Below are 23,538 nucleotides of genomic sequence, written 5' to 3' on the forward strand. Positions count from 1 at the left end.
AGAGAGAGAGAGAGAGAGAGAGAGAGAGAGAGAGAGAGAGAGAGAGAAGAAGCCTTAAAAAATACACATTTTGGAATTTTGGAGACATGACAAGGCAAAAGAAAAGGCTTACCAGCTCTTCCCTCAGCCACTCCAGGGTCTGCCCAAGGTCTGTAGCTGGGTTTCCTGGCATTTCCATCTCAGTGTCCTTTAGAGTCCTTAGCAATGACGTGGTTACAGGCCCCGGGGGACCTTTGAACTGTATTAGTCACCAGCTTCCTTCAGGCTGGCAGCTAAGTCCCCAAGGATGGAATTAATGAGAGCAGGACGTGGCTCACGTTGAAAGACGTAGTTTTTGATTTTTTTTTAAAGCTTCAGTGCTTTGAACAAAACAAGGAAGAAGGGAAGAAACCAGGAACCAGGGGTACAGATATCTGGATGCAAGATAGTTCCAGAAGGTCAGAGAATCTGATGACGACAGTCATGCCAGGGTTGCAAGGCTAAGTGAGGCCAGTGACAGTCAACAGGCACAGCCACGTCTCCTGGGGTTTCTTTATGCTTCCTATATAGAGCGGGCCGTCCACATATTCTCTGGGGCCGATACTCCTTCTGTGATCCCAGTCTCATATCCCTCCCTTTCTCACCTGTGGAGTCTCAGTGAAGGAAATTCTGACTTTCCATAACTCTTAGCTTCTGGATGCTCTTGTGAATGGCTCCCCACAGGGAAATCAAAGCAGGAATGTGCTCTTACACATGAAGAACATCTTTATTGTCATAAACACTGGGAAACGTTACTGCTGTTTCCTCTTCACTCTTGTCTTTTGTCACCTCCATCTGTCTGGAATGTGACTATGATCCCTGGAGCTTCAGTAGCCATCTAGCCACAGTAAGATGACAGCCAACAAAAGGAGAGGTTGGAAACCACGATATCACCAAGTTAGCGACACCATCTGTATGTGAGTGAGAGAGTGGAAGCCATTTGAGCTGGACTCTGCAGCTTGCAAGCAAATCCAGTCCTGTCTGATTCCCCATTTATTTCTCACAGCACACTGAGAGAGGATATTCCTTCATTATCCCTTCCAATAAACACTTATTGAATGTCTACTGTGTGCCAAGGTCTGCCCCAGGCACAGCAGAAGCTCCAAACCAGAGCGAGAATGCCCTTGTTTTGCTCGAGTTGATATCCTACCAAATGGAAGCTAACAAAACCCAAACTCACATCACAGTGAGAATAAATGGGATGTATTCTTGTGTAGGGTTTTCAAAACCACACTCTGTCCACACGAGTGAGAAATTCCAAGCCAAGAGATACACAGCCATTCTAGATACAGAACCCAGATACAGATCAAATGGGAAGAGGCAAAATAAATTCCTTCTGTGTTCTCGGCTCAGGCCATTACAGCACATCCTTGGATATATATGCTCCTTCAGATCCACTCAGGACCCACAGTGACAACACACATGAGGAAACTGCCCAGTGTAAGTGAGAGTCAGCAGACACCAACCACAATGGGATAGAACCTGTCTTCCTCCAAGAATTTCAGTAGTATGAAGCCTGACTTGGTGCCACACGTCTTCAGTCCCAGAACTCAGGAGGCTGAGGTAAGTGGATTTCTGTGAGTTAGAGGCTAGCCTGGTCTACAGAGTGAGACCCTGTCTAAAAAAAATATTAGGAAAATGTAAACATAAAAGAAAATTGAAAACAAAATAACACTATATTAACAAACGAGATTCAAAATAGAACCTGAGAAATTTTGCAATCCAAAGTAAACAAAACAAAAGAGCCAGGTAAATGTCTATAAGTCAAGGAGAAGAGAGAGTCCTATTTTGGCTTCAGACAACAGGGCAAGGACAGTGTGTGTAGAGGACACTGGGGATGCTGGACTCTGCAGAGGAGAGTGTGGTTAAAAATTCTGTCAAGCAGTTGGTACTTGGTGGATGGTGCATGACCCATGGTTTCAATGCAGCGGGAACTGAGGAGGTCTAGCAAACACTGAGGGGGTTCCAGTGGCTTGGGGTGGACCTGGGTTCCTTCTACGGGTGAGGTCTACAAGGCACATAAAAGGGCCTTATGCAGGCTGGAGCCTGGGCCCTGCTTCCAGCTTTGCAGCAGGAAGTTCCTAAAGCAGGTTGTTAGGAGAATCATGTTTCTTTCACTCTGGGGTTTACGTCCTAAGATGCATTTGGATGACAGCACACAGACACAATTTGCTGTGCAAATTCTATTCTGGCTCCAGTGTCATGTGTTTGAACCAAAGTGCTCTGAAAAAAATAGCAGCTGACCACATCTGCCAGGCTTTTAAACATGAGGACCAGAAGTGATTCTTCCCAGACTTTGTACCACATAGGCCGGAAATGGACAACTTCCAGGAACATGGATGCTTCAGTCGACCACTGCCACCTGCAGAGTGGACAGGAGATCTTTGGCTCGTGGCGGCTGATGTTCATAGAGCTGTTTGGGGGTGGTGACCACGTGAGCCAATCAGATCTGATTTCATTTTGAATTAGGCACAGCCACGAGAGCACTGAGTAACAAACATCTCTAAAACACCATGCTTTTACTTAACAACCACACGAATCTGTTTTTTGTTGCTATTACAAAAACCAGAGATAATGGACTTAAAATGGTTTATTTTCACTCAGTTGTGAAAGTTTGGGTTTGTGGTCGGCTGTCCCTGTTACCTGGAGCTGTGGTGAGGCAGCACACCATGTCAGGGTGTGTGGGGTGTGTGTGTTTGTGTGTGTGTGCGCATGCGCACTCGTGTGCACGTGCACGCATGTGTGAGTGCGCTGGTTCATCTTGTGACAGCCATGTAGGGGAAGGCATGCAAAAGAGCAGCAGGGTCCTAATACTCCCTTCACATGACTGGAAAGCTGTCCTCTAGGCCTCAAATGCTCAAGGTTCGCCTGCCTCCTGATAGGTCTTTATCCATTGGTCTTTCGAGGGTGCTTATCTACATCTCAGCAATCACCTGTTCTCATACAGAAGTTAGTGGATCGGTGGGATGATGGTTTGCTGCCAGCCACACACCTGAGGGTCTGAGGCTGCTCCACAGGGCTCCTGCCATCCTCCTGCCTTTCTAGACATGGTCTCTTGGCAGTGAAAAGGTAGGATTTTAAAAAAGATCTGGGGATTTAGCTCAGTGAATAGAATGCTTGCCTAGCAGAAACAAAGTCCTGGGTTCAATCTCCCAGCATGGCAAATAACTAGACATGGTAGCACACATCTGGAATCCAGCAACTGGAATGTAGAGACAGGAAGATCAGAGGTTTCAGGTCATTCTTGGCTACATAGTGAGTTTGAGGCCAGTTTAGGCTACTTGAGACTGTGTCTGAAAATGAAAACAAAACAAACTAAAGGAGCAGCAGGACCACAGGAAGTGGCCTGAATGATGTTCTACTCTAGGCCCTTGTTAAGCATAGACAGCTTTGTTCCATCTTTAAAACCTTCAGAGATGGCAGAGCCCAAACTTTGTGCCAAGGCACCCCCAAGTACTGCAGAAAACTCAGAGATAGTACATATCAGTTAAAAGCTTGGGAGAGATGCAATATCATCTATCAGACACTCTGCAGACAGCTCTTATTAAAGCACTTGAACCTCACTTCGTAATAAATCGCTGTTGAGCACTTCCATGGGTCTGACTCGTGAGTTGGTCTCTAGCATGACAAGACTGTGGAAAACAGAGAAGGTATGGGAACCTCTGACTACATGCTAGGCACCATTATTGTTTACACTTTTAAAGTTTATTATTTTATTTCATGTGTATGGGATGTATGTCTGTCTATACAGGTCTATGGACTATGTGCAAGAAGTACCCACTAAGGCCAGAAGATGGCGTGAGATCATTTGGAACTAGAATTGTAGATGGTTGTGAGGCCTGGTGTAGGTGCTGGGAACTGAACTCATCTCCTTTGGAAGAGCAGCTAGTGCTTTTAATCACTGAGCCGTTTCTCCAGCCCCTGTTATTTGTATTTCAATATATATATATATATATATATATATTATATATATTATATATATAATATATATATGTGTAATGCATATGCTCTATCCTATATTTTAATATAGTGTAATACTTTTGCAATATATTACAGATATATTGGTCATTGACCACTTTCAACATAGGAAATTGCAACTCAGAGAGGCACAGTTTCCCAAGGATCACTCCAGCAGGTGGTGACAGCTGGAATTAGAATGATTTTCCCTGACCAGTGCATGGTAGGTTTTGGTCTATTTAAATTGGTGGAGGGCCAAGAGAGGCTCTTTCCAGCCCAGTGTGCTGTGCTCTAGGCAGCACAGAAAGCCGGAGTCCTCGGCAGTGACAGCCTGGCGCCCTGCACTCGGCCCCCACAGCCGATGCCTAATTATTCCACAAAGTTATTTCTTGTGGTTAACTTGTTTGTTACACTTTCATTTATTTTGTAATCCCACTAAGGATTCCTGGCCCTGAGAACATTTTACTTCTTAGGCTCTAACAGGCTTGGCACATAGCGCTGAGGAGACATGGAGACATGGAGCCCAGACAGGCAAAGAACTGAAATTTCTGAAAGAGGAAAACATTAAAGCCAGAACGGTCTCCCATCCATCATCCCTGACATCAGGGTGGGTTTTGTGTGCCAAACCCCACAATGCATTCTGGGTCAGAGCACTGAGTGAGCAAGTCCTCACACTTTGCTCATGCGGCCCCTGATCCGTCTGATAAGAGAGATTATTAGCAATCAACAGACTCAAAATCTCACTGCAGCTCAGGATTCAGCTCAGCTGACAGAGCACTGGTCTAGCATTAAGGAAGCCAAGAGTTCCAATTCTACTACCCTAAAAACTGAAAACTTGGTTTTTGGGGTACAGGCCTGTAATCCCAGTACTAGAAAGGCAGAGGCAGGAGGATCAGAAGTTCAAGGCCATCTTTGGCTATATGTACATACAACAAGTTCAATGTCAGGCTGGAACATGTGAGAGTGTCTCAAACTTTATTTTATTTTTTATTATTTTTAAAGTTTTTCTCCTCTCCCTCTCCCTCTCCCTCTCCCTCTCTCCCTCCCTCTCCCCCTCCCTCTCCCTGTCCCTCTCCCTGTCCCTCTCCCCCTCTCCCTCCCTCTCCCTTCCCCTCTCTTTTTCCCTCTCCCCCTTCCCTCTCTCCATCCCTTCCTCCCTCCCTCTCCCCACCCCCCTCTCTCTAATGTTGCCCCCCCACCTGGTTCTCACAGAGTGCCTCCCCCCTCATACCCCCTACCTGTGAGGTTCTCTGTGAGGATGGTGCCCCTTGGGTATTCCTCCAACCTGGCACATCAAGTCTCTGACAGATTACGTGTATCCTCTTCCACTGAGGCCAGACAAAACAGCCCTATTTGGGAACAGATACCCTAGTCAGACTATAGCTTTTGGGAGAGCCTCTGATCCAGTAACTGGGGGACCCACATGTGGACCAAGCTGCATGTGTGCTACATATGTGGGGGGGCACTCACTTTAGCCTATGTATGCTTTTGGTTGGTGGCTCAGTCTCTGAGAGCTCCCAGGGCTCCAGGTTAGTTGACTCTGCTGGTCTACCTATAGGGTTCTGATGCCCTTCAAGGCCTTAGTGTTGGCAAATAGCTCAGCTGGCAGAATGCTTGTATAGAATGCAAAAAGGCATGAGTTGGATCTCTAGCACTGTATGCATTGGGTACCTTACAATTCCAGCACTGGGGAGGTAGAGAGAAAAGGACCAGGAAACCAGTGTCATCCAGTCAAAACCAGCCAGGATACCTGAGATGCTGTGTCAAACAAACAAATGATATATGCACACATGAGTGTTTGAGCATAAAACAAACATCTGAATTTTCAAATGAAAAGTCTACAGTTCATATGGAGTACTGGCTGCCCAAGAAAATAAAACACTATGACAAAAATTGTAGGCTGTGTTCTACAGGTGGGAATTCATGCCTGGCATTGTTGTAAACACAGGCAAAAACCCATGGCTAGAGAGGTCATAGGCCCTGGGGGTGGGTGGGAACTACTGTTGTCATTTTGCTAAATGTCTTATATTTGTGTTCACACATACAAATCTGTACTTCACAGTAGGTAGATAGTGGTTAACACAGACAGGCAGTACTATTCAAAGTGCTGAGACTAAGCAACTGCTAGGTCAGCCATAAATGGCACATCCGTCTTGATCATCTCCTCAGGGCTTGGCGAACACAGCTAAGGAGGTGGTGGAAAGAGTGTAAGAGCTGGAGGATGGGGAGGAGAGCCGTGAAAGCTGCCCTCTGGGTATGACATGGCCATTTCGCATGTGAACTCAGCAGCTGTGGTTACCTGCACAGGATCAAGCCAGTTAAAAATCCTAGCATATACATGGGAGGGACTACTGAGGCCTCACCATTAGAGGGAGGAGCCACTCTTTTTGATGAAGTGATCCCTGATAGATCGCCCACTTGGGGATGACCCCACCCAAATGCGCATGTGAATAGTAGTAACTGGACTTGGTGAATCAAAATAGAGGACATGGAGTTGGGAGGGGATGTAGAGCTATCTTGGAGGAGACTGAAGAGAGGTTGCGGGTCAGTATACATTGTATAAAAATGTCAAAGAATAAATAAGAATGTTATTTTAACTACACACATTATTCTTTGGTATCCATTCCTTTCTTTTCTCATAAGAAAAACTACATCTCCCATGCTTCCTTGCATGTATGGGTGTCACATGATTAAATACTGATTAATAAATTATGAATGGCAGTTATATGTTCAATTTCTGGCTTATGCTCTTAAAAGATGGAAAGTAGCTGATCCCTGACCTCAGTGCTACCTTCTGTCAACTTCCAAGCATTGCTAAGGCTGGAGCTGAATCAGCCATCTGGGCCTAAAAGATAGACAGAATTCAGGCCTACTTTAGGTGGAAGCCACCATGTTAACATGGACTGCCAAATAGATTTTTTTGCAGTAGAAATATGTTGTTTTGTTGAAGACATGATTATTTGAATCTCTTAAGTACAGGAGTCCAGACAGTGTCCTTACAACCTGACAGATGGCTAGAGCAGAAGCCAAGTCCCTGGTTTCCCCAGTCCAAGTCCTTCTCAGCCCCCTTACCTATGGATTTAATGGTTTATTCTCTCCCATATGTTTGCGTGGTCATGGCCAAATCTGGTCCTTACAATAGCTTTGTGACATCCATAGTAGAAAAAGGACTTCTCTGACTGTCACTAAGCAGACAGGAAAGCCAAGATACAAGAGTAGCAGATGAAGGACTACAAAGGCAATAAAGTCTTTCTGTGCTATGTGAGTGTGAGCATCAGAATTCAAGTTCCAGGCCTCATGTAAAAGACCAGGCATGGCACATACGCTTGTAACTCCAGCACTAGAAAGTGGAGACAGGTGGATCCTTTGAGCTCACTAGCCACCAGTCTAGCCTAATTGGCAAGTCTCAGGGCCCAGAAAGAGGCCCTGTCTCAAAAAACAAGGTGGATTACTTTTGAAAACACCTCTGACCTCCACAGACATGTCCACACATCTTCCCCCACAAACACTGTGGTCTTTGGAATAAGATTTGCCCTCACAGGCTCATATATTTTAACGCTTGCTCCTCAACTGGTAGAACTGCTTGGGAAGAGTTAAGACACGTGGCCTCATTGGAGGAGGTGTGTCACTAGGGCTAGTTTTGAGGTTTAAAAAGCCTACCCTGTCTCCAGTTATCTCTCTGCTCTGTGTTTTGTGGTTGTGTCTGAAGATGTGAGCTCTCAGATACGACAATGTTCTGTCCCCACATGTCCTGTATGCAAGTCCCCTGCACCTCTTTCTGAGTACACTGCTGTACATGGGTATTCTGTATACGCATGGATGACCGAGCCCATCCACATCCATAGGTGCACTCTGTGTGTATGTGTGCTCTTTTGAGTGGTGGAGACTCTGGTGAGCAACCATGGTCTCAGCCTCAGCAGGACAGCATGCTGATTGATCTAAATCCACGGGCATGGCTCCAAGTCTAGTGAATCTGATGCTCTGGGCAATGTGCATCTCTGGATGAGAGATGGCAAGGACTTTAGCTTCTGGATGGAGGCACTTGCTCTTATAGAGGCTGGGGATGTGGGTCTCAGCTTCCCTCACTTCCTTGCTTCCCACCTTTCTTTTTCCATATAAAACTCCTGTCCTCCAACCCTATGCCATATCCCATGGCTGTGACATTGGGTTTGCTCCAGCAGAACACTAGTGCCTCAGGAAAAGCAGAAGCCAGGCCTATGTTGGAATGGACAAGAAGCTGTTGATAAAATCTAGTCATGAACACTTCTAGATTCTGAAGTATTAGCCAAGTAGGGTTGGGGATAGCATGTAGGTCATCCTCCCAGGTCAGGCCCAGGGCATTAGCTATTAGTTACCATATTCAGCTTTGAAGTTGGATTTTGAGGTTAGCTTTGAGATCTTGGACACATTTATTAGTTATTCTGTGTCTCTATTTCATTGAAATGGAGTTTATAACATCCTAACAGCATCTATGAGACAAGATAGTCCAAGTGACAAAGTGTGGTGATTGTTGCACGTGTTGCTCATGCGAGGAGGTCAGAAGACAACTTTGGGTGTGGGTTTGAATTTTCTATCTTTTTAAATGTGGAGGCCAGGCTAGTTGACTAGTGGAGAAAATCCCTTTTGCCTCCTATCTAATCAGACTCAGATCTCACGTTTGCACAGCAGGTCTTTACCTAGGAACCATCTCCCGGCCTCTAGTATGCTTTTTTTCAGGAGCATTTTTCTTGCTCCCTTCACCTAGGCTCACTGGGTGATTCCTGTTTGCGTCAGCTGCTGGTCTCTGTGTCCTGCAGACTTGTTCTCTCATGCAGAACGTTTGCCCAGTGGAGCAGATCTGCATTTTTAAACTTCAGCCTATCCTATGCCTCTTTCTCAACTTTTCCATCCATTTTCAGTTTGATTTACTTATACTGTCTTGAAATTGACTCTGTTAGACAGGAACAGTTCTCCTGAGTAACAGAAAACCTCAAATAACAGTAATGGCTGGCGGAAGTTGATTTTGCTCATACATAGAAACGTGGGAAATTACTCCAGGTAGTTGTTTCCTTCTGTTCATCTGTGATCCAGTTTCCTTCAGGTTTGTTATTGTCCTACATAAATATCTCAAGATGGTTAATTAATTAAGCACCAGCCACTAAGCATACATATATACATCCTAACAGCAAGAAAGACAAAAGGAGACAAGAGGAATATATCTATCTCCTATCGGGGAACTTACATTTTTCTCAAAGTAATGATATTCTAATAGCTTGCCATCTACTTGGCCACACCTAGCTGCAAGAGAAGCTAGGAAATAGTCTTTTCAGGGTGCCAACCACCATCAAGGACTCCACACCAGTGGGAGAAAGGAGCGAACAGCAGTCTTGATAGCATCAGCTTCAAATAAGCATCTGTTTGTCATTACTCTAAGCAATGTATCCGTGATAGTGCTAGTATCATGATTCCATTATTTTTCTTAAACAGTTTAAAATAAGCACTTGTGTCTTGAAATGAAGTATGTGTATGTGTGTGTGTGTGTGCATGTATATATATAATATATTATATATACACGTGCACACACACACACACACATACACAGTATGAACGACAGGAGAGGCTACTTCAGTTGCATCCACTGATCCATGCTCACACCTGTATGTAGATTCCTCTTCTTGACTCAAAGCTATAGTGAGCAACACAATGCAGTAGACATAACGCCAGCCAGTTTCAGGCCTTGACTCTAACATGTTCTAAAGCATCTTCTTTTGTACTCTTGGGAAGGCTGGGGGCTGTATAAGGTTTCTGACTACTCCAAGATCACGCCAGGTAAGGAAGCCCAAGCTGGTCACATGGAGGAACTGTGTGGAAAAGAATGGAAACTCCTGGACAACAGTGAGAACCAAACCACAGATACACGGTGAAGTCTCAGCTACTCAAGAAAGCTCCCAGATCTCTATGCCACCCGCTGACACCACACAGAAGACAATGGAGCTGTTCCAGACTTCAAAACCATGAGCCAGGAAGTTCTGAGGTAATTTGTAGTACAGCAGAAGAAAACCAAAACACCTATGTAACACCATATAGCACATTCCCACTACTCTGGAAAGTTCTGGACCACCAAGTGATGCTCTAATGTTCTCCAGAAGAGCCTCATTCTCTTTCACGAGTCTTCTTACAGAATCACAGCTAATTTACTGATAACTAGCAATTTGTCAACACAGCCACAAAAACTGCCCACATGACCTGTCCTTGTTGATCTCCTCACTATTCCATGGAAGTCCCTGGAAGGAGATATTCACAATGTAAGTCTGAACATATCATTCCCAGGGATGCTGTTAATTCAACTTGGTACCCACATCTACAGATGACACTAGGTCACACTTGGCATTGACTTGTTCAGGAGGATGTAGAACAGGGACCTCTATGTGTTATCATGCTTTGCTGTGAAGAAAACCCTTGTGTCCAGCAGAACAGTACTTCTTGAGAGCAGTATAGAATCCAAAAGTGGGTGCAGGTCCACTCCTGGCTGAAAGGCTTCATGTCCCTTGGGACCTATTTCCAGGTATATAAGTCCCCATGTTCAGGAAGCCCAAAGTATAACTTCCCATTAGGTACTTATAGTTTTTACCAGCTATTGTTAGAAAATGATAATTAATCAACTAACTCAGTTATTACCCAAGGTTTCTCTAACCTGCCTCCCAAGTGCTGGGATTATAGCTGTGTTCTACCATGCCTAGTAACAATTTTAATTTTGTTGTTGTTGTTGTTTATAAAAGGGGGAGGGGTTTGATAGTACAGAATTCTCATATATTTCACTCCAAGTGTCATTAAATTAGGGTTGTGTGTCTGTTTCAGTGTAAGAACCAACATGAGATTAGCATTATAAAGTTCACACTTTCCTCTAATGCTATAGTTCCAATGTTAACCCTTTCCTATCACAAGACACATGTATGTAGTTACTACTTTCCTCCTTAAGCTCCTCTGGCCTGTGGCAGTTTCTCAGATTACCCTTGTCTTGGGGCAACCTTCACAATTTTGAAGGGAACTGCTCAAGTATTTCATAGCCTGGTCCTTAGTTTGGGCTCAGAAGCTATGTGATCACATGGTTAGATTGAGGTTGTGCTTTGTAAAGGGACAGAGGTAAAGGGACAATGAAACTGTTAACTGTGATGAAGTTATTTTTTAAAGATTTTTGTATGAGTGTTTTGCCTGCATACATGTATGTGTACTGTGTACATGCAGTGCCTGGTACCTGAGGAGACCAGAAGAGGGCATCTCATCCCCTGGAACTGGAATTATAAACCGATGTGAGTCACCATGTATGTGAGATGGGAACCTAACCTGGGTCCTCTGCAAGAGCAGAAAATGCTCTTAAACATTGAGCTACCCTCCCCCTCCTTTTAAAGAGACAGGGCAAAACTTAAACCTACAGCAATCCTCCCGATTCACCATTCTGAATACTAGGACTACAGTTGTGCACCACCACACCCAACTAAAGTATCTTTTTCTTTGCCTCATAACAAGGGTGCACACTAGTACCATAATCTGACTACTAGTATAGACCTGGACCCAGTATTGGTCCAGGTAAGTGCACCAGATTTCTCAGGTTCTTACGTAACTCCTTTCTCCATACACACTCTTGGAAAGGCCACTACTAGGTACAATCAATGCATGAGGTGGGGCATTACGTTCCATGCTTTGAGGCCCATGGAGCCACACAGATACAATACTGTGCTGTAGTTTATCTTCTCATTGATCCATTCCACTATCTATATCAAGATGGAGTCAAGAATATTTATGTTATGCTTTCAGTTACAACCCAGAATCACTGTATTATTTCGTTGCTTGATTATTTTTCCAGCTTTGGCTGGTAGCACTTTAAGTTGACCCGTGTCTTTTGAGATGATCACACTAGTGTGTGTGTGTGTTTAGTATCTCTTCTTTGCTTTTCTTTGTGTGTATGTGTGGGGGGGTGGGGAGGTTAAGACAAGGTTTCTCTGTGTAGCCTGGCTGTCCTGAAACTTGCTCTGTAGACCTGGCTGGCCTCAAACTCAGAAATCCATCTGTTTCTTCCTCCTAAATGCTAGGATTAAAGGCATGTGCCACCACATCTGCCAGTATTCAGTCTTTTTTCTTTCTTTTTTTTTAATTAAACCTTTTAAAGGATTTATTTATCTTACTTCATGTACACGGTATCTTACCTGCATGTAATCCATGTACTATATGCATGCCTAGTTCCTATGGAAGCCAGAAGAGGGCACTAGATTCCTGGGAACTGGAGTTATACATGGTTGTTTGTTGACTGCCTTGTCAGTGCTCTGAATCAAAACTGGGTCCTCTAGAAAAGCAACCAGTGCTCTTAACTGCAGAACCATCTCTCCAGCCCTTTGTGTAGAATTTATTTTATGATTCATCTTACATACTTTCTGCCTCATTGCTCCAAGGAGCCCTGGTTCCTTTTATTGAAGAATAGTATTAGAAACCAAAGCTCTCAGGCTCAGACAGAAAAGCACTTGCCTCTAAGCTTGATAACCTGAGTTTGATTCCAAAGATCCATATGGCAGAAGGAGAAAACTAACTCCCATAGGTACACGTGTGCGTGCACACACACACACACACACACACACATAAGAGAAACCAAGATCAGTGTGCTAGGTGTGTTCTTTGCTATGGAGTACAATTGTTTCTAGCAAAGAAATACATGTGTGTGAACTCATGTATATGCACGTTTCTGTATAAATATTTTTAAACAGATCTTGCCACAAGATTGTTTGCAAAGGAAAACCCATAGGGCACTAACTACCTGCAAATAGTGTGTAGGAGTGTCACACAATTCCATCTGCCTTCACATCGGCAGATAGAAGCCTTTCCTACGGGGCTTTCACAGGGCCTGGGCGCCTTTGAGAGCCTGAACTGGAGCTGAAGCCTGGGCCTGAGCTAGAGCTATGGCCGCAGCCTTGGTTTGAGCTCGGGGTTTGCTTGGTGTAGCCTGCAATCCCTGGCCATGCAGAATAATACCTGCTTCTGCATGATATGAGCTTGGAGTGAGCGATGAAAGCCAGACGGCTGAGTTTGTGGCTGGGGCCCTTAGGCATCTTGGGCTTAACTGCCTTAGGCTTCACAAGGGCCTTGCTATGACCTCTGCACGTATGTTCATCGCATTCACAGAGTTTGCCTGCATCATCTGTAGGCCTTTCTTGTGCAAACCACATGTTCCTCAGGAACTTGGGGTCAAGCCCCTTAAGAGATTCCTATCTTTGTGACCAGGATTTCTTGACTTCATTTCTGTGCCATTTGCAGGATTGGTTGTATTTGGTGTGGTTTTTGGACTTGGACACATCTGCACGGTAACCAATGGCTCCAGGAGCATGCATGACTGCTCTGTAAACATGTCTATACATACTCACCCACATCTATATTAAGCTGTTCATATTGACTCTCCCATTCTCATCTGTTGCTGTGTGGGTCACTCTAGCTTCCTCTGCGGGAGTCATACTTATCTAAACAGTGTTGCTCAATAACCTGGAATATATTTCTGGCCTTGTAAAACCAAAAGCCCTGAGCTGGACAGCCAAAAGTCAAATTCACATGGAAAAGGGAAAGGAGACTGGCTAACTTTCTACCCAGACTCTTCCACATGAGTCCCCACTGTTCTGAGAAGAACAGGAGAACACCCTTCTTGCCCTCAAGCCCCATGTCCTGCTATGTCCTACCTTGGTCTCCCACTGTGACCATACCCCTCCATGCCCACACTCACTGTGCTCCCTTCTGTGCCAGGGCCTTTGTCCATGCTAGTCCTCGGACAGGTGTCTCTTCCTTGCTCTTTATCCACTTGCCATCTATACAAGTGCCCATCTTGGCCCAGTCCCCTCTTCTGCTAAAAGGCTATTCCATCCCCAAGACTCAAACAAGCACTCTGCTTGAGATGCATACAGCACAGTGCACCTTTGTTAGCCCTTACTGCGGCTACAGCATTACCTGTGTGTATCCCTTTTCTTTCTGGAATATCACTGGAGTTTCTTGAGGGTAGGGATGGTCTCTCCTTAGTTTGCAAGCATACATCATGAGCTCAAAGAATAGCTGTGCATCTCTCAATTCTTTATTCAAAGAATATATATCAAGGGCCTCCTACATGTTGGCTCTTTTTAAGTCTCTGGGGATACACCAGGGAGGGAAACAGACAAAGCATGTGCTGTATATATACTTGGCTCTTTTTTGTTTTGTCTTGGTTTTGGTTTTCCAGGCAGGGTCTCTCTGTGAAGCACTGGCTGTCCTGGAACTCAGAGTTCCACCTACCTCTGCCTCCCGAGTCCTGGGGTTACAGGCCTGTATCATTGCCACCCAGCCTGTTACTTATTTAAAAGCAGAACTGAGCAAAGAAATACACTATCAGGAGCTGATGAATGCCTTAGAGAGAAATTCTGAGTAAAGGCATGCAGGGTGCCAGAGCATTACTCTTTTTAAGAAGATGGCCTGGGCAGGTGGTTCTGAGAAGGTGACATGTGGACAAAGACTTGAGGGAAGTGAAGGAACAGAGTGACCACTGAGGATGTGCTGTGAGGCAGGACTACACAGGACAGGGAAGGAACTATGGATGGACACTGTACTGGCTGGGATCTCATAGAATTCCCGAGTCCATTTACAGATGAGCGTAAAGAGAGACGTTTGCACAAGGTCGTACACCTGTGAGGGGTGGAGATGGAACCGCACAGGATCTGGTGCCATTGCCTCTCAAAGGATAGAGGGCAATAGGCCTGTTTAACTCTGGAGGCTCAGCACAGGGCATAGCTGTGTTGGCTCACAAGGCTTCCAAGACAAGCTTCGCTCTCCTGGTGGGTGAGGACTGAATGCCTTTGGGTAGGACCTGTGAGCCTTCTCCAGTGAGAGAGGTGAGGAGCCAGGGCAGGCATTTCTCACCTCAGTTGTATTCCTGGATGTCAGAATGGCCTCCGCTCACGCTGGCAGAGTCCTCAGTCAGCAGTCACGGTTCCCTTCGACAAAGGTGGACAATGACTTTCAGAAAGTTGATAAGGCCTACCTGAAGCTGGCCACGAAGTCTTCCCAGAAACTGTAACCTTTCCTTCCTCACCAGACCTCTCTTTGTGCTTGGTCTGCACAGCCCTCCCCGAAGAGAAAGAAGTTCCCCTTAAAACAGAAACCTGTACACCTGTACCAGGCTCTCCTTCAGTACAGGTCAGAGGAGTGCCTACACGGAGGAACCCCAGTGTTTCTGTGAGGAAGCCAGGCAGGCTGCTCAGCAGAAGGGGGCCTTGCAGGTGGCTTTGGAGCTCAAGAGCTTGCGTGGCCGTGGACAATGCCCCAGAAGGACACCCATCAGAAACAGAGGTGGGTAGAGGCTTCGTTTCTGCCTTCACGTGGCGCCCGTGAGCCATCGAGCCCCACGCAACGGCGAGACTCCGGATCTATAAACCTTGAAGAGGACCCTGGGTCCTACCTGCGGTGGGAAAAGCATCCCCGGGTGCAGCAGGGTCTCCCCAGAGACGGGGGAGGGGTCTTCTCCCCCGCCCCTCCCTCGCCCCGCCCCGCCCCTGCACCGAGCGCCGAGGGCTCCTAGCCTCGGGTTTCCCCAGCCAGCGCGCGCGGGCGAGACAGAGGTGGCTCCAGGGGCGGCGGGGGCCGGGCACCCGCAGCCGCCTCCGTCTCCCTCCCCACGCTAACTCTCCCGGCGCCCTCGCCCGCCGCGGGCGGAGCTCGATCGGCGTCGCTCCAGGATCCGCCGCTCCCGCCCTGCCCTGTCCCTTCCTTCTCGGAGCCCCCCAGCGGCCGACGCGGTGCAGCCCGGCGCGGCGCGAGCAGGTACGTGCGCCCGGGCAGCCGCAGCGGGCAGACCGGGAAGGGGGCGGGAGCCGGGGAGGGCGAGGCAGCGGCCGGGCCAGGATCTGCGCACACCCTCGGCCGCCCGGAGCCCTGTGCTCCTGCGTGCGGAGTCTGGGGAGGCCCGACACGGCTCCGCACGCCGACTGCGAGCCGCCGGCGCAGGGCCCGAGGCGGGGAGTGGCAGCGAAGGACAGCTCGCCTGACCTCGCGGCCCGCCGAAGGACACGCGACCGGGGCATCCTAGAGCACGCCGGCCCCGCCGAGCCCCAGCCTCTCAGGGCCGCCCCTCTGCGAGCACTGACCGGCCGGGTCTGGCCTGCTCTGGCCCGTGGCGTTGGTGGTCAAGGGCAGGAGCAGGGGGTGTGAACTGCGGGCCGGCGGGAGCGGGGGAGGCGGGAGGCTGGGGTCCTGGGGCTTTCCGCGCAGAACTTTGGGTCTAACCGCGTGGACCTGCGTGTGTGCATCTGCGCGCCCGAGGCTTTGTGTACTACGAGTGCGTGTGTCTATCGATTGGGTTTGCGAAGCCTCACCCAGCCTGGCAGTGTGTCGGGCTCCGGGATGTCAGTGTGAGCTATGGGTGAGAGTGCTGGACTTGGGCAGTTCTGGGTGGATCCCGCTTAGACCTCAGCAGTGCTAGAGGTAGTAGTCTCCATTCCTTTCTCCCTCCCTCTCTCATCCCGCCCTCTCTCTCTCTCCCAATTTTACCCTCTTGTGGGTACTACCAGAGTGACCCGTGGGTCTGTGAGTCACACTTACTTCCCGGGTCTGTGGGCATTGCTGTGGGAACAGTCCCGGGGACAGTGAGGAGTATGGAACAGGGCGGGGGTGGGGGGAGGTCTAGGGGACGCTTGCCTTTCAGGAACTATAGGGCTGCAGATACAATTACAATAACTGGTGTGGTTTCGGGTTTGGAGTGTGATCCGTGAGCACCAACGTGTGTGTGTGTGTGTGTGTGTGTGTGTCAGTGAGCGTGTGAGCTAATGTCTGGGTAATTGATAGGTATGCCCTTTAGTAACTTAGTAAGCATCTTATGAGAGAAACAGACATTCTGAAGCTATTAGAGGGAGGAAGCCTCCTTGTGTCTGCTCCCTCACTCAGGCATCCTAAGGAAAAAGTTTTGGGTAAAACAGAGTCCTGTTCTGAGAATTTGGGTGCCTCAGAAATCCTCTGGGGTATGGAGGCACTAATGTACCCGACTAGGAAAGGTGCTGTGGACTATTCCCATGTTCTTCAGGCTTGCTGAGGGCTTAATGGGTGGCCGTAAGTGGCACCTACTTTCAGGCTCTGAGTAGCTTTTGGTGCCAAAAGTAAAAAGCCAACTAGCACTCCCTTCCTTTCTATCCATCCTCTGGGAACTGAGAGAAATCTAGGGACCCAGGGAGCTTCAGAGAGAACAGGATGCCCATGCCTGCTGTCTCAAGCGGGGGCTCCAAGAGTCAGGGAAGGAAGGGGGATTGTGTGGGTTTTACAAGTATGTAGGGAACAGAGATTCTTGGGGTACACGTATTCAACTCTTGGTCCCTGGTCCCCATACATATCATGGGGTCTTGACCATGTTTTCTAAAATGGTGACAGAGCTGAGCTATTCCTGAGTGAGGTGCTAACAGGAAAGTCTAACAAGTGGTCAGTGCTCAGCATGTATTAAACGGACACAGTAGAGGAAGAACACAGCGATAGAAAGGAGTTGTAAGCAGTAGCAGCCTTTGAACTGGGATGAAAGGCCGCGTGTCTGCTAAGAACACGTCCACATGGGAAAGTCTGAAAGACTTCTCACCTCTGCCTCTCGGAGTTTCATTCATTCATTCATTCATTCATTCATCCATTCATCATCACTTCAGTTATCTGCTCGTGTTTGCACAGAAACACAGGTGCCCACAGAACACTGGAGAGTGACCAGGGAATGCAGAGATCAGCTTTCATGTGTGCAGACACATCAGGGCAGGAGAGGCACTCTACACGTAGGCTCTCTGCTGCCTGTGCATTCATGTGCCTGGACTGTGGATGTATGTGCCCTCGGGACATCAGAGTTTGTATGGGACATTGTGCTTCTGCTGTGGGGTCAGAAGTGACATGTGCCAAGAAAGTGTATCTATGAAGAGTTCAGAGCTACATATGGGAAAAGCCCGATCATCAATGCCAGGTCTGTGTTGTGAGGGGATAGAGGAACATGGCAGTCAGATTTGCAAGAGATGCTGGGAATGGGTATCTGCTGCATATACATGCTTTGGGGATTGGCCTGACTGGGGGACCAAGGGAATGAAGCAAAGACAGATACATGGACATGCAGAAAAGCTGGGATTCAAGTGGTCTGGGCTCTCTGGTGGAGAATCCACAGCAGTCCGAGATCAGCCTGTTTGTTATATGTGGGGAGGTGGGGTTGTTGTATATGGCTAAGAAAGAAGGCAGGGTTATTATATACAGCTGCACAAGAAGGCAGGTTCAGCTTATCTTGGTAGGAGTAGTCTTTGTAGGGGAAGTCATCAGGCCATAAACATGTAGGGGAGAGAGAAAGCTGAAGTGGACATTTTCTGCATGCACTGTCTACATTTGCATTTGGGCCTTAGAAAAGCTTTGTCATGCCTCTGAGCCTCGTGTGGGGAGGGCTTTGCCATTCCCATGGGACTGAGGCATTGGGGTCCTCAATATGGGGTCATGCCCATGTCAGCAATACACATTCATTGAGGACTTACTTCACTTGCTCCCTACCGGAACTCAAAACTTAAGAGGTGCATATGTATATATGTGGATATATATGGCATCTATATATACATACATATGCACACATATACATATGTTCTGATGAATGAGTTGCATATACATATACAAGTATACATAGACATATGTGTGTGTGTGTGTATGCAGCTGATTCTCCAGAACTCAATGATAGATTTGGAAATGAAATAAGCAGAACTCTAGTGAACTCAGTCTGGCTGATGACTATAGGTTGGTGGCCTTTTGACACAACTGTACATGTGCAGTGAGTCTGTGTGGCATGTGTCCAGGTATTTGACAGTGTCTCCTCTTTGTCCCCACCTCCCAACCCCTGCATGCTTACACAAAGGCATGTGGCTCTGATCTCAGTCACGGCTTTCCATTCTCTACCTTCCTTGTCCCGTCACTGCCCGTGGACCCTGTCCTCCATGCTTCTGACCTGACACCTTCTAAAATCCACACAAATTGCAGCCCTCCTTGAGCCAGCAACTTGACTGCCCATTGGCCCGGTGTTCACAGCCCTCTGTGCACTGGCCCGGCTGGTCTCTGAGGTCCCCCTTCCCCCTCTAGAATATTCCCATCCTCTGGCTGCTAGGGAGTTTCCCACTCGTGCCATCACCCCCACACCAGGGTTCCACCCACTAGTGCCTGTACCATTTGACTATGTCTGTCACACCTACGTCATCACCTCACCTGACACACGTTCATACAACATTGCCTGTTAGCCGAACTGGCCACAGCCTGATGAGCGTCACTTGGTGAAATCCTTACCACAGCCTTATGAGAGAGGCTTTCCATGCTACGGATGAGAACACGGCTTCTGCAGAGGAACTCAATCATTTGCCTAAGCACAAGCAAGGAGGCTGTGATACGGACCCCATGGCCATTCTAGATTCTTCCATCACCACAGTGATAATCCGTCATTAGTACTTACTGGGTACTCTTACACAGAGGTGACCTCAGCCTCTCTGTTCGCACTGTGGAGTACAGAGTGGCGTTAGTATTGTCACTGGGGGTTCTGGGCAATGGGGAAACAGAGGCCAAGACAGCATAAGTACACCAGTCACTGTGAGGTGGGGCCCTAGCATGGGTCACATTGCTCTACTGGCCGTAGCTCCCTACAACTGTGCTAGGGACAAGTGTGAAGTTGAGTCCAGCAGGCAAATTCAACTGACATTCTGTTTTCTCTTCTAGCTGCCAAGGGGCCGAGGGATGAGCTGGGGTCATTCTTTCCAATGGCATCTCCCCCTGGTCTGGAACTGAAGACATTGAGCAATGGTCCCCAGGTTCCAAGGAGACCAGCCCTGCAGGGCCCAGTGGCACCGCCCAGGATGGGTGTGGAGAACGCCTGCTTCTTCTCTGAGGAGCAGGAGACTCATTTCCAGAACCCCGGGGATGCCAGACTGGGTAACTCCCCCAGTCCCCCTGGAGGTGTCCCCTCACTGTCCCGGTCCCAGCGGGATGATCTTTCTTTGCATTCAGAGGAGGGACCAGGCCTGGAACCTGTGAGCCGCCCAGTGGATTACGGCTTTGTTTCTGCTCTGGTTTTCTTGGTGAGCGGAATCCTCCTGGTGGTGACAGCATACGCCATCCCCCGAGAGGCCAGAGTCAACCCTGACACAGTGACAGCAAGGGAGATGGAACGCCTAGAGATGTACTACGCCCGCTTGGGCTCACATCTGGACAAATGCATCATTGCGGGCCTTGGGCTGCTCACAGTGGGTGGCATGCTCCTGTCTGTGCTGCTCATGGTCTCTCTGTGCAAGGGTGAGCTGTACCGCAGGCAGACCTTTGTCCCTGGCAGGGGATCCAGAAAGACCTACGGCTCCATCAACCTGCGTATGAGGCAGCTCACTGGGGACGGAGGCCAGGTCCTAGTAGAGAACGAGGTTGTCCAAGTCTCAGAGACCAGCTATACCACCCAGGGCTCTTAAGGAAGAGTCCACCCTATTTTGCTGCTTTTAGCTGCAGAGCTTGGAGGTTCCCAAAACCTGGGGCTTCAAAGTGACATCCACAGAGGGCGCTGTGGAGGGAGTTTTGGTGCTGGGGTAGGGGCAGCCTGGGGCCTGGCTTAGGTGTCACTCAGGCAAACACTGCTGATGGGTTGGCAGCTTGAAGTTTTTGCATAAGGCTTTGTTTGAGGATGGCTTCTGCTGCTAAAAATACATTTTGGAAACCACTGCTCCTAGAAGATGAGGTTACTTGGCATTTCTCAGGGTTGGGAGTCGTGTGAAAGGTGGCCTCCATTCTTCATGCCTTGGGGAATTCTGAGACTTCTATTGTCTTCATTAGCCAAGTGAGAGTGTTGGGTGACTGAATATGTACGGGCACCTTTCAGACCTGACCATCTAGGGTAGAGTTAGCTTCATGACGATGGGAAAAGTTGGTTCTGAGGTGAGCCCCCTGCAGCACCCCACTGGGTGAAACATAACATTCCCCACTCCAGACCTTAGCTGCTCGGTCTCTACAGTGAGGAGTAGGACTGGGTATTGCAGCATGGGCCACATCTGCCCTGGGAATAGGAAGCCAGTCTGCCTCTGGCCATTCTTCAAGGGACCAGGGTATTTGGTAGGGACTGGCCATTGTCAGTGCCACTTGCTGGCCTAGCATTGGTGACTACCATTGCCAGGGGACAGCAGTCTCATGACAGACCCCAGGGTGAGCAGGTTTGGTTAAGTCCAAAATTTGACACCTTGTGAAGTGGTCTTGCAGTGGCTAATTTTCTTCAGTGGCACATTTACTAAGCACAGTTTCTTCTGAGCATCAGGGTATGAGGACTCGGTTGTGTTTCTGTGAGCATGCTGGGACCTTATTACCTTCCCTCTTCAGTGGGCTGTTACTTGGGAATGATCTCATTCTAGTAGCAGAAAATTATTTTCCTTAAGGCTGAATTTGTAATGTCCAGCTGCCTTTTTGGTAAAGTTCAGTTGCCAGTCACCAGGGAAGAACTCAGGTACACTCAAGTGGCCTGGTTACCCCAGCCACATGGGTTGCTGTTTGCATTCTTTCATAGGTGAAATACTTTCAGGGCCCCTCCAAAGTGTATTTAAACTTTTGGCAATGGAAGTGGGCATTAGGGGGCAAGGAGATCATGGCAGACATTTGGGGGAGGCTCTGTCCAGTCAAAGAGGGCCCCCGAGGACTTCCAGAGCACATACTGTCTAGGCTATGGGAAGACTAGAAGGATCATTTCTTGAGTCCTTGACCTCCTTCGTAGCTGGCTGTCTAGTTGTTTGGGGGGAGGGGTGCCAGAATATGGGGTGGCACAGGAGCCATAGGCTGGAGATGTCCTGACTATGTGGAACACAAACCTTCAGCCCAGGCAGCTTGAACATCTGGATAGTATAATATCACAGCTTCTGAGACAGATCAAATGTCTGCTCATGCTGGCAGTTTTTGCCTGGAGCAGAGGGCTGGAGGGGACAACATTGTGCAGCTTGGCTTTGGAGGTTCTGCTAAAGTGCGGAGAGGGTGTGGCTTAAAAAGAACAATGCTCAGGAGAGCCAAAGGTCCCAGGCCTGGGGCTGGAGCAGGGAAATCTGGACCAAATGGCAGGAACCAATCTAGATGAATTACAGTAAAATCAGACATTGCCAGCGATGGCCCCAGCTTCCCAAATCCATGATGATAATAAATGCATCAATCCAAGCTATATGGAGTCCTGTGGCAGTAAAGGGGGAAATGTTAGGCCACAGTGCTTACTGAGAGTATATGCCTGGAGCCGTCCATTCAGATGAGTTTAAACACTTTGAAATGTATTTAGGGGTGAAATCTACTAGAAGATAAGGAATAGCAGATTTTTGTTTTCTAGCCGGAGGATCCTGCTTTGCATTCCTATAGGAAAGCTTTTTTAGAAGCCACATGTAAGTGGATCAAGGCAATCAGTGCCTTGTCCATGAATTAAGAAGATTTGAGAGATGCTGAAAGCATTTCCCCAGGACTGCAGCTGAGCTCTCCCAGCTTTTGGACCGAGGGTTAGGAAGGCGCTGGGGAGGAATGAGGAGTTCTGAGAACTTCCCTGTGGGTTTCTTTGGGGTTAGATGTAGTTGTCCCTGTGGTTGCTGGACTATGCCTGCCTCACTTCTAAGAACTCCCTCTGCCATCCCGTAGGCCACCAGGCCCCCAAATCTTGTTTTTATCATTGTATCAACAGATAGCGACCTCAGAACTGATAAGATGTGGGTTTGAATAGGAACCCTGCCACTTACTAGCTGTGTGGGCAAGTTACCCTACCTTTCTGTTTGAGTGGACCAACAGAGTCATATACCACATTCTTTGGGTAAGAAACACGGTTGGCATATATAACAGCATTCATGTTTGAAGGAAAGGATGAAACAAAAGATTTCTATTCCTGTCAGGGCAGCTAGTAGCCTATGCAAGGTCCTGGAGCCCCACAGTCTCTGTCCAGTTTCCCAGAGCCCTTGCCTTGGAGTCAGTATAAGTAAGAGAGAAGATCCCACAGTTGTGGTTTATTGGTGGGCTCTGTAGCTGGAACCTCATCTCTGGGCCTTGGTTCAGCTTTGTTTCAGGGGTTTTCTTGATAGAGAATGGTGCCTCTCCCCAGCCCTGCCATGACATAGCCCAGTGATACCAGACCTGGGAGACACTTGCTGGGAGTAGAGGAATATGAGTCCTGACTCCTCTTGCTTATCCGTGGCCCTGGGGTATCTAGGCCAAGATCTTTGGGCCCATAACTGTCATGGCCTCTGCTTCCTTGTATGTACTGCCTGGGTTTCCCAACCAACAGGGATTGATGGCTGATTCCACCACCATTGCCCCTTTTCATGGGAATAGCATCACCTTCCTAGGGATTTTCTTTCAAATGTCTTCCTCCCTGCACACACATTTCTGTGCACACTCAAATGTGTATGTGTGTATGTGTGTGATTCATGAGTGATGCACCCTGTATACACCTCTGCAGTGTTTGCATGTGTGCACACGCACACACACACACACACACGCACACACAAACACACACACACAGGAGCAATGCACCCTGTGTACACCTCTGCAGCTTTCTCATTTGACCTT

General features: G+C 48.0%; 2 protein-coding genes across 2 annotated transcripts in view; one reads left to right on the top strand and one right to left on the bottom strand.

Moving 5' to 3' along the window:
* The window catches only part of CUNH20orf202 (chromosome unknown C20orf202 homolog), a 16,602-nt gene extending 2,790 nt beyond the window's left edge, over positions 1 to 13,812 (bottom strand). Inside the window, exons 1-3 of the mRNA XM_028774973.1 lie at positions 13,715 to 13,812; positions 2,263 to 2,380; positions 113 to 238 (exon numbers count right to left, since the gene is read on the bottom strand). Coding sequence (XP_028630806.1) covers positions 113 to 238; positions 2,263 to 2,380; positions 13,715 to 13,812 — 342 coding nt within the window. The remainder of the gene's footprint in view (positions 1 to 112; positions 239 to 2,262; positions 2,381 to 13,714) is intronic.
* Positions 13,813 to 15,330: 1,518 nt separating this feature from the next.
* Positions 15,331 to 20,698, top strand: Tmem74b (transmembrane protein 74B). Its single transcript, XM_028774901.1, has 2 exons — positions 15,331 to 15,774; positions 19,702 to 20,698. Exon 2 carries the CDS (start codon positions 19,743 to 19,745, stop codon positions 20,439 to 20,441), a length of 699 nt encoding a protein of 232 aa, XP_028630734.1. The 5' UTR covers positions 15,331 to 15,774; positions 19,702 to 19,742; the 3' UTR covers positions 20,442 to 20,698.
* Positions 20,699 to 23,538: the final 2,840 nt, after the last annotated feature.

Source organism: Grammomys surdaster, unplaced genomic scaffold, assembly GCF_004785775.1.
Source record: "Grammomys surdaster isolate TR1022 unplaced genomic scaffold, NIH_TR_1.0 251, whole genome shotgun sequence".
NCBI classification, from domain to species: Eukaryota; Metazoa; Chordata; class Mammalia; order Rodentia; family Muridae; genus Grammomys; species Grammomys surdaster.

Excerpts from the sequence above, each read along its gene's own strand:
- Tmem74b (XM_028774901.1), top strand. The coding sequence starts at position 19,743 with ATGGCATCTCCCCCTGGTCTGGAACTGAAGACATTGAGCAATGGTCCC.